At 43.4% G+C, this 13,279-nt stretch overlaps 1 protein-coding gene across 9 annotated transcripts in view; it reads left to right on the plus strand.

Annotated features, from left to right (window-relative positions):
* LRP8 (LDL receptor related protein 8) overlaps window positions 1-13,279 on the plus strand; it is an 85,168-nt gene that overhangs the window by 66,803 nt on the left and 5,086 nt on the right. For 6 of the 9 annotated variants that reach the window (XM_030941901.1, XM_030941900.1, XM_030941907.1 and 3 more), the window contains 5 exons: window positions 1,595-1,747; window positions 2,600-2,824; window positions 4,964-5,032; window positions 9,642-9,814; window positions 11,186-11,362. In XM_030941901.1, coding sequence (XP_030797761.1) covers window positions 1,595-1,747; window positions 2,600-2,824; window positions 4,964-5,032; window positions 9,642-9,814; window positions 11,186-11,362 — 797 coding nt within the window. The remainder of the gene's footprint in view (window positions 1-1,594; window positions 1,748-2,599; window positions 2,825-4,963; window positions 5,033-9,641; window positions 9,815-11,185; window positions 11,363-13,279) is intronic. The other 3 variants (XM_030941903.1, XM_030941902.1, XM_030941908.1) reach the window with 1 other exon arrangement.

The raw sequence follows: 13,279 nt of genomic DNA on the forward strand, positions 1-13,279 counted from the left end.
AAAGCTGCTTTCACCATGACACATTGCATCTAACTTGCTATTTGGAGCCATTTTGCAGTAGTATAAGCTAATGTATCCAAGGGCCATATAATAAGTCAGCTTATTGGTTGGGAATAGAATCTAGGAATCCTACTAGTAGGTTGCCCCTCCTCTATCACTAGGATATACTAATTCTAACTGTAACTGAAGTGTTGGCTGCCAGGGTGAAAGTGGGAAAGCAAGGGAGTGTAAGGAGGTAAGATTGGTGCCTGATTCTAGACCTAGAAATTTAAATGACAGACATAGTATGTGGCACATGGAAAAACAAAAACCACGGGCTTATGGGCTTTGGAGCCCAGCAGACCTCAATTTAAGTTCTATCTCTAGTCCAGACATGGTGGCTCATGCCTGTAATCCCAACACTGAGAGGCTGAGGCAGAAGGATCCCTTGAGCCCAGGAGCTCCAGGCAGCAGTGGGCTATGATTGCATTACTGCACTCTGGCCTGGGTGACAGAGCAAGACCCCCAACTCTTAAAAAAAAAAAAAAATTCCTAGAGGATAGCTTTGAGCCTGGGTGTCTTTATCTGTCAGTCTGGGATGTAACGTCCCCACCTCTCAGAATTGTTGCAAGGATTAAATGAGAGTGTGGGGATAAAACACTAGGTACGGTGCTGGAAAGTACCCAATAACAGTAGTAGGGAGGCCGAGCATGGTGGCTCGCACCTGCAATTCCAGCACTTTGGGAGGCCAAGGCAGGAGGATCACTTGAGCCCAGGAGTTTGGGACCAGCCTGGGCAAGAAGGCAAGACTCTATCACTACAAAAACTATAAAAATTACCCTGGTGTGTGGTGGCATGCACCTACAGTTCCAGCTACTGGGGAGGCTGAGGTGGGAGGATTTCTTAAGCCCAGGAGTTTGAGGCTGCAGTGAGCTATGATCGCACTGCTGTACTTAGCCTAGGCAACAGAGTGAGACCCTGTCTCAAAAAATAAAAAATAAAAAACATTTAAAAAGTAGAAGGGCTTCACAATTGCAGAGATGTGGAACCAACCTAAGTATCCATCGACTAATGAGTGAATAAAAAAAATATTGCATATATACACCTTGGAATACTACTCAGCCATAAAAAGGAACAAAATAATGTATTTTGCAGCAACCTACATGGAGCTGGAGGCCATTATTCTAAGTAAAGTATGATAGGAGTGGAAAACCAAAAACTATATGCTCTCATTTATAAGCAGGAAATAAGCTATGAATACACGGGGCATACAGAGTGATATAATGGACTTTAAGACTAAAAAGGGGGAAGGTAAGAGGGGGGCTAGACATTAAAAAAAGAAAAAAACTACACATTAGGTACAATGTACACTACACTTGGGTTACAGGTGCACTAAAGCCCCAGAATTCACCACTATATAATCATCCATGTAACAAAAAACGTGTACCCCAAAAGCTTTGGGGGAAAAAAAGAAAGAAAAAGAAAAAAATATATGAAAAAAAAGTAGTAGGGCAAGCTTTCTGAGCAAGCCAGGTGGGAGAGGCCTCATCCTCAGGAGGCAGGAATACCTGGCATGTCCTGTCTGTGCCCCAGCTGTCTCCCTCTCTGCCATCAGCTGCAGATGCCTGTAAGCTGAGTGTCCAGCCTAATGGAGGCTGTGAGTACCTGTGCCTTCCTGCTCCTCAGATCTCCAGCCACTCTCCCAACTACACGTGTGCCTGTCCTGACACAATGTGGCTGGGTCCAGACATGAAGAGGTGCTACCGAGGTAAGCAGACCTTCCAGGAGGGATGGCCCCTGGCAGTGTCAGACCCTACCCTGCTGAAATCTTCCCTTGGCTTCTGGGACACAGTATGCTGCTGGTTTTCTTCCAACTTCCCTGGCTGCTTGTTGCCTTTTGGGGGTTTCTCTTTTTTACCTTCCTTGAATGCTCATGCCCCCAGGATCCTTCCAAAGCTTTTTCTCACTCCCAAGGAAAAAATGCATGTATACATAAAATATTTTAAATTCAGTTTCAGGGAGTTTCTGGAACCCTTTAAAAGCCTCAAATTAAGAACCCTTAATCTCCATGGCTTCGGATACATGCAGATAACTATGTACTTGCCTATTTCTCACCTAGAACTTAACAAACACTACACAGAAGCCCTTTTGCAATATGATTGGGACTAATAGTTAATACTTCAACTGCATACACAGATTCATGTCCCAACCTTGATGTATAGCCAAGACCTTTCATTTGAGCCTAAGTCTACTGCATTATTACTAATTTACAGGTTCAATTGTTTAAAGTGGAATAAGACTTTAAATCTATTGGTATAACAATATGAGTGTAAAATCCTTCTAGATTTATCTGATTTCCCCTCCCTGCAGTCTTTTTATTGCTGGTCTTACAACTAATTCCACGGCAATGTTTGAATGACTCATCTTTATTGAATCAAAGTGAAGTGCTTAGCATTCAGCTAAAGAAAAGATCATAGCCCACCCGGGAGATTAGGAAAGGCTTCACAGAAGTGGCATTTGAGCTACACCATGAAGATAAGTTCCTAAGTATAACTCAGAGGCAATAACTTAGGCAACAAAATTATCTGTCCAAGTGACCTCCATGGTATTTCCCCTCCAGCACCTCAATCTACCTCAACTACGATGTTAGCCTCTACCACGACGAGGACAGGACCTGCCACCACAAGAGCCCCTGGGACCACCGTCCACAGATCCACCGACCAGAACCACAGCACAGAGACACCAAACCTGGCAGCTGCAGTCCCAAGCTCAGTTAGTGTCCCCAGGGCTCCCAGCATCAGCCTGTCTACCCTAAGTCCTGCAACCAGCAACCACTCCCAGCACTGTAAGGAAATGAGTTCTGCATTCTTTCATGACATGAGAGGGCTCCTAGGGAAGCCAGGATGGCGGGTATGTGATAAGAGAGAACCTACCAGAGCTGAATACTGCATATCTTTGAGGAGGTTACTGCATATCTGAGAGGGAGGTAGAGTACCAACCTGCTATTTAGGACTCCTAGGTGCCCCTAACTTACAGAGGGTCTGGCAGGAAGCTGAGACCCTGTGAACCTCAGGGTCCTTCCAAAGCTGTTTCTCACTTGTAGAACAAAGTTGCTTCTCTTACAAAGAAGTTGTTCTCTTAAAAAGAAGAACAAAGTTGCTTCTCTTACAAAGTGGAAATAACCACCCTTCCACAACCTGCTTCACAAGATTGCCATGATAGACAAAGACGTAACCGGTGTAACCGGAGGTGCTCACACACAGCCGTTGCTGACTCTGCGAGGGTGTGTGTGTCTATGTTTCACAAAGTTCTGGTGTGTATATGAGGAGGTGTCCCTTGTGTTTGGAAAGCTCTGATCTCAGTTCCCAGCAGGTCCCCAGATAGTAATATCTACAATCATGGTCTCCTCATACCTCTTTCCAACCCTGGGATGAAAATAATTAAGTTCACCACTTATTAAATCATTGGGAGCAGTAATTGTCACTGCTAGAAACGTTCTATCTCATTAATCAGCAAATACCTTTTTAATTGAGTCACCTGCCAGAGGGAGTTCGTTTAAAAGGATAAACTATCTTTTTAATTTTTTCCCCTACATGGACAGCCCAGAAACCAAGCTACTTGGCAGCATCTTCCTAATTGGTCCTATTTTGCCAGCGGAAGCTGGCTTTTTGGAGTGGAGCACTTACTCCGAAGTTTGCAGAGGCAGACGGAGCATGTGTGAATTCCAGTTCCTCTCATCCGAGGGCAGAGCCTCTCACCAGCTTCTCCTCACTGGCTTCCTCATGCTCTAGGTTTTAATATCACTGTCCAGTGTTCGCTGTGGACCAGACAGGGGAGGACAGCAGCATTTCCACAGTTATCTCTGGAAGCAAGCAGTGCAGTTTTTTCTCCCCTTAACTGTTAGATTCTCTTGGAGTAACATGGATAAACAGTCACACTGAGAGAGGATGGGCCTTGGGCCATTGCCAGGGCCAGTCATCTCCTCACCTGCAGCAAATGTAGATGATAGCTCCTTTTCACACCACAGGGAGCTGTCAGGAAGATCTAAGGGAAAAATGCTTTCTGAACTATAAAGTGCTTCACAAATGTTACAATGAAGATGGTTGTAAGAGTGAGAAAGATGGCATGGCATAGTTTTTCAAAAAGACAGTAAATTTTCCAAGCAGTTTTCAGTTTAAAATGTGCTTTTACATATCTTTTTAAAATTTAGACCCTACAACAACCCCTATCCCACTCCTAGAACTAGGCAAAGTTGTGCCAAGCATTTTATATTCATTTTAGATAAATTATTTCATTTAATCCTTACCATATCCCTAGGAGGTAGGTAGTATCACCATTTGAAAGATATAAAAGTATAATATCATGTGCTGTATTTATAATATATAATAATTTGCCCAAGGTCACATGGGTAGTGAGTAGTAGAGCTGGGACTTGAACCCAGAAGTCTGACACAGAAGACTGTGCTCTTGATTCCTCTACACTATACTATGTCCCATTTCAATTACTTATGAAAAATAATCTGATAATGCAGATGGACAGACAGCTCACCAAAAACAATACTGGCAAAGCAACAGATACTGATGGAAAAAAACAATGACCTAGTCTGTCAGCAACATAAAGACCCAAGTGCTCACCCTGCCATGCACAGCCCCCAGCTTCCTACCACCATGATGCTGTGGAAAGGTTATGGGACTTGGGGCAAGAGTCCTGGGTTCGAGTCCCAGCTCTGCCACTTTTCTGTGAGTCCCCAAACCCCTCAGTTAAGACTCAGTTTCCTCGCCTGTAAAATGGAGATAACCTCTGTCCTGCTTGCCTCACAGGAGTTGTGATAGGATCTGGAAAGACTGAATTATTAGGCAACAGCCAGGATCATCATTTTAGAATGAGGATGAGAAGCAGTTGGGTAGTTCTTACCACTTGAGGCCAGTAGGGGCTTGGACACACAGTGACAGAGCATCATTCTGCAAATGTTTGTGTTTTACAGATGGGAATGAAGACAGTAAGATGGGCTCGACAGTCACTGCCGCTGTTATCGGGATCATCGTGCCCATAGGTGAGTGTGGCTCCCAGTCACTGAAAAGAGAGACCCTGCTCAGGCCTAGGGAAATGCGCTAGCAGGGTAGAGAACTTGGCCTGCCCTGTTGACTTGTTCTGCCCTTATAGCCTTCCTGCCCACCTCCCAGTCCTGATTTAATTTTGTTTTTTTTTTTTGTTTTTTGTTTTTTTGAGACGGAGTCTCGCTCTGTCACCCAGGCTGGAGTGCTGTGGCCGGATCTCAGCTCACTGCAAGCTCCGCCTCCCGGGTTCACGCCATTCTCCTGTCTCGCCTCCCGGGTAGCTGGGACTACAGGCGCCGCCACGTCGCCCGGCTAGTTTTTTTTTTTTTTTTTTGTAGTTTTTAGTAGAGACAGGGTTTCACCGTGTTAGCCAGGATGGTCTCAATCTCCTGACCTCGTGATCCGCCCGTCTCGGCCTCCCAAAGTGCTGGGATTACAGGCTTGAGCCACCGCGCCCGGCCTAATTTTGTTTTTTAGCCTAGCACACAAGGCTCTTCAGGATCTGGCCCCAGGTGACCTTCCAGGTGCATCCCCCATCTCCCCACCCCTCAATTCACACTCTATACTCCAGCCACGTGAAGTGCAACTATATGATCCCTAGGAACAGGGCTGGTATCTTGCTCACCATTCTCCCCAGCTCCTAGCAATGTCTGGCACATGGTAGGAAATCAAGGATTTGTTGAATTAATGAATAGAGTTGCTTACCATTCCTTTAATAGGTCATACTGTCTTGTTTTCTTTCTGTTTGGTTTTCAACAAGTATTTATTAAGCAGCTACTATGTGTCAAACTCTGTGATAACAGGAGGAAAGGCAGTTAAAGATGAATAAGACATGGTTCTGTCCTACAAAAGTTTATAGTCTTGTTGGAGAGACCCACATAACACAGATAAGTTCGTTATGACCTGGTGGGTCCTAAGGTTAAGCTGCATGCACTGACTTCAGAGACAGTGCTGAGGATACACTTAGCTTGGGCTGAGGGAGAGGGGAAGAGGGCAGAGGAGGTTTCCTAACGGAAGTGACATTTGAGCTGGGTCAGCCAAGTGAAGGAGGATCAAGAGCAGTCCAAGCAGTGAAGACAGCATGAGTAAAGCCAGGAGTAGGAAATGGCCTGGAAGGGTCAGGGTGGGGTGGTTTTAGAGCTAGAAGGAGATGAGTACGGCCAGAGTATAACACTTGGTTAAGACCTCACAGAGAATCATGGGGGCTGATTCATTCTCTTCCACCCTGAAGTCCACACAGTATCCTGTACATCCCTCTCTTAGCAGTCTCATCTCTTAGCAGTATCTTTGCATTCTGATTGTCCGTTCAGAGCTTTATCTCCCTTACTTGGCTATGAGTACTTCAAGGACAAGAACTTTGTCCTTTTATCCTGGGAATCTTCAGTATGGTGAGTTAGTCAGCAAATGTTTTAAAAACTTCTCCCCTGTGTGAGACACTGTGCCAAGTGCCAAGGATCCAGGGAAGAAAAAGATAAAGACTTTAAGAGCTTTCAGTCTTTAATCAGGCAAAAATAAAGTCCTTTAAGGTAGATGTTAATACATGTCATAATGTGCTATAATAGGGGCATTTTGGATATAAATACAGAGGAACAATGTAACAGTGGCATGATACTCTTATGAAGGGATGGTTGAAAGAAAGGTAATTCCAGAGTAAAAGTGGCGCTGCTGGAGAAGACGGCATTTGAATTGGCCTTGAAAGGCTTCACCAGGAAAGATGATAGTGAGATGATTATTCCAGGATTATTTTGACTGGAGTGGAGAAAGATAAATATACCCCTTTCTTGCCATCCTTTGCCCTATAGAAAGAGGCAGATGTATGCTGTTTTGCTGACATAACTCACTCTGAAATAATCAATATTTTTAATTTCTGCTAATCTGAGGAATGAAAGATGAGTATTATTTCCCTGACGTGTCCCTGTGAGGTAGAGTATCTTTTCATAAGCTTATCAGTCCCTTTACTTATATTTTATTGTTATGAACCACCTACTCACAGTCTCTTCTCATTTTTCTATTGGCTATTTTTTTCTTATTTATAGAAATATTTATACACGATGAATATTAAACCTTTAAAATACATGTTACAAATATTTTCTTCCAGTCTGACGTTTGGTTTTAAAGTTTGTTTATGGTATCTTTTGCCATGCATAAATATAAAACTTTTAAGTATCAGATCTGTCAATCTTTTAAGATTTCTGGGTTTTGTGTTTCACTTAAGATGGCCTGCCTCACTCTAAATTATTAAAACATCTTCTGATGTTTTTCTTTTCTACTTTAAACTTTTTTTAGTATTTAGATATTAACCTATTTGGAATTTAAATTTTAGAATATGGGATGAGGTAGAAATTCACTTGTTTTTTCTCTATATACCTGTCTAGTTTCCCCAAAATCATCACTGAATAATCCATACTTCTCTCCTGACTTGCACTGTCATCTTTATTATAAACTACATCCCATACATACTTTGATTTGTGTCTAAGCAGTTTATCTTCCTCCACCGATTTATATATTCCTACATACTATTAGCAGAACTTCATGATATACTCACAACATCTTCTCAGTTATTTTTAGTCAGTTTCTCTTCTAAGTGAACTTCAGAATTATCTTATCAATTCTATAAAAATTTTGGTGAAATTGTTATCAAGATTGCTTTAGATATATGAGTTTATGTGAGGAGAATATACATTTTTATTATATTAAAATCTTCCCAGCCAGAAATGTGGCATATCTATTTATTTCAGTCTTCTTTTATGTCCTTCAGCAGAACTTTATAGATCACATAGGACTTGCATATTTCTTCCTAGGTTTTGCTAGGCATTTTATATTTTATAGCTTTTTGATGGGCTATTATGAATGTATTTTTATTCCATTACATGTTCTTTTTCTTTTCTTTTTTTTTTTTTAAGAGACAAGAAGATCTTGCACTCTTGCCCAGGCTGGAGTGCAGTGGTGCAATCACAGTTCACTGCATCCTTGAACTCCTGGGCTCAAGGGATTCTCCCATGTCAGCATCCCGAGTAGCTGGGACTAGAGTAGCTGGGACTACAGGCATGTACCACCACACCTGGCTAATTTTTTAAATTTTTTTTTTGTAAAGACCAGGGCTCACTCACCATCTTGCCCAGGCTGGTCTTGAACTCGTGGGTTCAAGCAATCCTCCTGCCTCAGCCTCCCAAAATGTTGGTATTACATGTGTAGGCCACCATGTCTGGCCTTCGTTACATTTTCTAATTGGTTCTTGCTGATTAAAAAAGAAGGCTAATGATCTTTTATGTTGATTCTTGATTAACTAAAATTATTTCTGATAGTTTTTCACCAGCTTCAGAGTTCCTAAAAATATAAATAGCTGTTAATAAGAGTTTGATTTCCTCCTTTCTCTTATTTATTTATTTATTTATTTATTTATTTATTTATTTATTTTGAGACAAGGTCTCACTCTGTTGCCCAGGCTGGAGTGCAGTGGCACGACTATGGCTCACTGCAGTCTCGACCTCCCAGGTTCAAGCAATCCTCCCACCTTAGCCTTCTGAGTAGCTGGGACTACAGGTGCCCGCCACCATGCCCAGCTACTTTGTATTTTTTGTAGAAATGAGTTTTCGCCATGTTGGCCAGGCCTGTCTCGAACTCCTGGCCTCAAGTAATCTGCCTGCCTCAGCCTCCCAAAGTGTTGGGATTACAGGCGTGAGCCACTGCACCTGGCTTCCTTTCCCATATTTATACTCTTAAATTTTTTTCTGGCCTTACTGCATAGCTAGATCTCTAGGACAATAAATATTACCAGTGGTAACTGCCTTGTTCCTGTCTTTAGTGCATATCAATTATTGTAATCTTACTAAAACGGAAACCCCTTCTATACCATCCTAGATAGGTGATCATTCAGCCTCCACTGGAATACTGAGTGACTGCTAACCACCTTACGAAGCTACTTGCTCCATTTTTACCCAGCTCTGTTGGACAGAGCTTCCTCCTTTAATCATTAACATATTTATTCTAAATCAGAGCTTATGTTGCCCTCTGTGTCTCCTTCTAGAGATGTTCTTCTTCAGGTGGAGCTTCACCTCTGGAAATAAACACTGTACCTGGCCCCATCCCACTCTCCACCCCCCAGTTTTGGGAGAGAATGGTTTTCCTAGAGAAATGTAGGGAAGCAGCAGCATTAGGGCAAAGGTGCGGTAAAATTCACTCATTCATTCAGCACGTTACTAGGCACCTACTCAGTGCTAGGAACTGGGTGTAAAGAGTTAAAAAAAAAGAAAAAGAAAAAAGAAAAAAAAGACACAGTTCCTGCCTTGAAAGAGCTATCTAGTTGGGAGTACAGATACATGAAGTAAGATACTGTGTGTGATTTGGGAGCACACATGAGAGAGCAACTGACTCTGCCCACAGTTGGGGAAGACTTCACATTTGAGCAGGATCTTTAAGGATGAATAGTTAATAAAGGAAAGAAGGGATGAGAGATGGGCTTTCAAACAGCAGAAAATGAACATGCAGAAACAGAGCGTGAGGAGCAAGGGGCAGTAAAGGTGGAGTGGTGACAAGCCTTGCACTGATGTCTGAGCAGTGGGCTAGAGCCTGCTGGAGGTCCAGTGTCTTGTGTCCTTCCTCCAGTGGTGATAGCCCTGCTGTGCATGAGTGGATACCTGATCTGGAGAAACTGGAAGCGGAAGAACACCAAAAGCATGAATTTTGACAACCCAGTCTATAGGAAAACAACAGAAGAAGAAGATGAAGATGAGCTCCATATAGGGAGGACTGCTCAGATTGGCCATGTCTATCCTGCAGTAAGTATTTCTCACTGAGAGAATTCCTACCTTCTGACCGTCTTCCCTTCCATCCTTTCTTCTCCTCCCATCCTTTCTTCCTTCCCATCCTTTCTTCCTTCCCATCCTTTCTTCCCTCCCTCCCTTCCTTCCGTCCTTCCCTCCCTACCTTCCTTCCCATCCTTTCTTCCTTCCCATCCTTTCTTCCCTCCCTCCCTTCCTTCCGTCCTTCCCTCCCTACCTTCCTTCCCATCCTTTCTTCCTTCCCATCCTTTCTTCCCTCCCTCCCTTCCTTCCGTCCTTCCCTCCCTACCTTCCTTCCCATCCTTTCTTCCTTCCCATCCTTTCTTCCCTCCCTCCCTTCCTTCCGTCCTTCCCTCCCTCCCTTCCTTCCTTCTGTCCTTCCCTCCCTCCCTGTCTTTTTTCTTTCCTTCTTTCCTTCCTTTCCTCCCTCCTTCCCTTCCTCCTTCCTCCCTTCCTGAAACATTTATCGAGAACGTACCATGTATCAGGCACTGTTCTAGGCCTTGGGGAACACAGAAATGCTGGGGTAGGTGGTTAAGGTAAAAAGGTATCAGGACCACCTTGTACCTAGAGGCTTTTCCTGGCAGTAAAAAAGCCAAATGTCTCTTTCTGCTCAGTAAATTTTCAGAACCTTTGGCCTGGAAGGGTAACTGTGGCCATTTAATTCAAATGTATTCATTTCAATACTGTATGCCAGTTATGTGCCAAGCACATTAGATATCAAGTATTCAAAAGTATTCAAAAAATAAGGAATGTGCTTGCTCCCAAGAAGTTGGTAGGGAGTTAGAGATACTAACATACAGTGGTATAATTGTGTGCTGAGTGCCATGGTGGAAGCTCAGGAGTTCCCTCTTCTAGAAAGCTATCCTTGGCTTGCTTTGTTCTCCCACAGTCCTCTGGGCCTCTCTACCTCACAGCCCCTGTCACACTGTAGTCCACTTGTCTTTTACTCAGTGGTCTCCTCACTAAACCCTAAGATCCTTGAGGGCAGAAATGTCTGATTAATCTGTTTTCCTGATGTCTGGCACAGTACGGCTGACTCCCAACAAATATTTGTTGAATAGATGCTATGGAAACATCAACAAGGGAGCTATTAATTCTGTCTGGAGAATCAGGCAAGGAATGCCTCACAGAGAAGGTGACAGATGGACTATGTCCTTGAAAGATTAATAGCAGTTTTCCCGGGAGAGAAGGAGGGAAATGGCATTCCAGATAGAGGCATGTGCAAAGGCTTAAAGGCACAACACAGCATGGCTTTTTGGGGGAATGAGGACCACGAAGTGGCACAACAGGTGTCACTGTTATACAGCAGAGTCAGGGGGCTGAGTGTGACCTCAGAGGTCATCCACAGTGCCATCCCCCTGTCAGGCAATCAGCAGCTTTGATCGCCCACTGTGGGCAGAGCCCTGTCTTGGGGAGACCAGAGAACTGGAAGACCCAGCCCCTGCCCTCAAGGAGCTTTTTGTCTTGCCGGGGGAACCAAGGTCACAGCTGCACCAACTCCCGAAGAACCCTCTTTCCGAGCTGCCTGTCGTCAAGTCCAAGGTAGGGCAGTGCCACTCTAAGTCTGAGGGGCTGGTGAGTGAGGGCATGAACCAAGGCAGGCGCAGCCAATCCTAGAAGGCTTTCTGGTTTGGGAAGGCTGCAAATTGTAAGCTGGGTGTTGGAGCAAAGAAGAAAAATGGGTTAGTCACAGACCAATGAATGGCATGTGGAAGAAAGCGATCAAGTTTGGGGCAGAGCAGACAGAATTGCTGCTGAGGCAAATTGTTCATGAAGGGGAGACATGGGAAATGAGATGGAGCAAATGAGGAGGGTTAGCAGACGGCCTTGAGGATCCTTAACCTCGGCCAGTCCAAAAAAAATAGTTGCTTGACCAATTTTTGAAGATCAGAGGGGGCACAGTGGAAGAAGCACTGAACTTGGAGTAAGAAAATTCCCAGTTCCATCCTTCCACAGCCCTGTGATCTCAGTCACTTCTTTCTGCTCACTGTTATTTGTAAAATGAGAATAATAACCCGCATTCTACCTGCCTCCTGAGTTTATAAAGTACAAGTGAGATAGCACTTGTGAGAGCACTTTGTGACTTACAAAGCACTCTGCACATGTAAAATGACATTATTTCCAGAGAAAGAAATGACTCAGGGGGAGTTACTCCTGATGAGTCTAAGGACCGAGTAATAAGCTTCTGCCAGTTGCAGAGAAATATAGTAGAATGGGGAAATCAACATTTATTGAGCACCTACTGTGTGTCAGACACTGTTCTCAGTGTTTTACATACATTATCTCATTTAATCTTCATAATAACTTTATCAAGCCAATATTATTAGCCCCATTTTGCAGATGAGGAAACTGAGACTCATAGAAATTGAATAACTTGCCTAAGGTCATAGCCAGGAAGTGGCAGAACCAGAATTCAAACTCCAGTCTGTATATACACAAAAGCCCATGCTCTTTCCTTTATATCATGAGGTAAATAGCCTTGAAGCTCTGGAAATCAATATTCTCAACAACCTGTCTCTCCTCTGTCCATTTCTCGGGTAACTGTACCATCACTACTGGGGCCTATCTTTGGCCTAGAGATCTGTCTTGGAGAGAGTAGGAGGGTGGCTGGACTAGAATAAGGTAGCCTCAATTATCTACACTAGTGGAGGATGGCCACTGCATTCATTAAAAAACTACAGATAACCCAAAGATGACTTGAAAGGCAGTAGAGTTACTTTTTATCATATGTAGAATGTTCAGAGATGGGAGTCTGATTCTATTTTATGCTGGTTACATTGACCTAGGATATTCTGGGCCCTATGTGTTGTTAGGTACTATATTAAACACTCTCCGTGCATTATCTCATTTGATTCCTCAACAACCCTGTGAGGTAGGTCCTATTACTATTCCCATTTGATAGATGATAAAACTAAGTCTCAGAGAAGTAAAGTGGCTGGCCCAAATTCACGTAACTGTGAGAAAAATACTGAAGCTGGGGAGAATCTTTCCAAAGGAGGGTATCTGGGAAATGGAAAAGAGGCAAACAAGATTACATCAGGACTAGATGGAGAAAGTTAGATGTGTATTCTGGAGAAGAAAACACTCAGAATGAAAGGAAGGGAATTCAAACACCATTTATAAATTTCAAGGGTTGTCCTATGTAGAACTGTCTCTGAGTCTGAGAGATGGAATCAGGGAATGTCAGAAGATATAAACAAACAAATTTCACATTAATATAGAAAAGAATTTAAATCTATTGTCCACAATGGAATAGACTGCCTCAGGGGTTAGTGGGCTCACCGTCTCATGGTCAGCCATTTTTGGCAGACAGGAGTCTAGCATCTACCTAATGACTAGAAAGTAGAGGTGAGGGAGAGAGGGATGGAATTTAATTAACCTGCATTGCCTCCCAATTCTGTTTAATCTGTTGGGAAGGTGCAGTATATTACCTTCCTAAATGTGATTAGCATGCTAGAG

This window comes from Rhinopithecus roxellana, chromosome 12 (assembly GCF_007565055.1).
Source record: "Rhinopithecus roxellana isolate Shanxi Qingling chromosome 12, ASM756505v1, whole genome shotgun sequence".
Lineage (NCBI taxonomy): Eukaryota > Metazoa > Chordata > Mammalia > Primates > Cercopithecidae > Rhinopithecus > Rhinopithecus roxellana.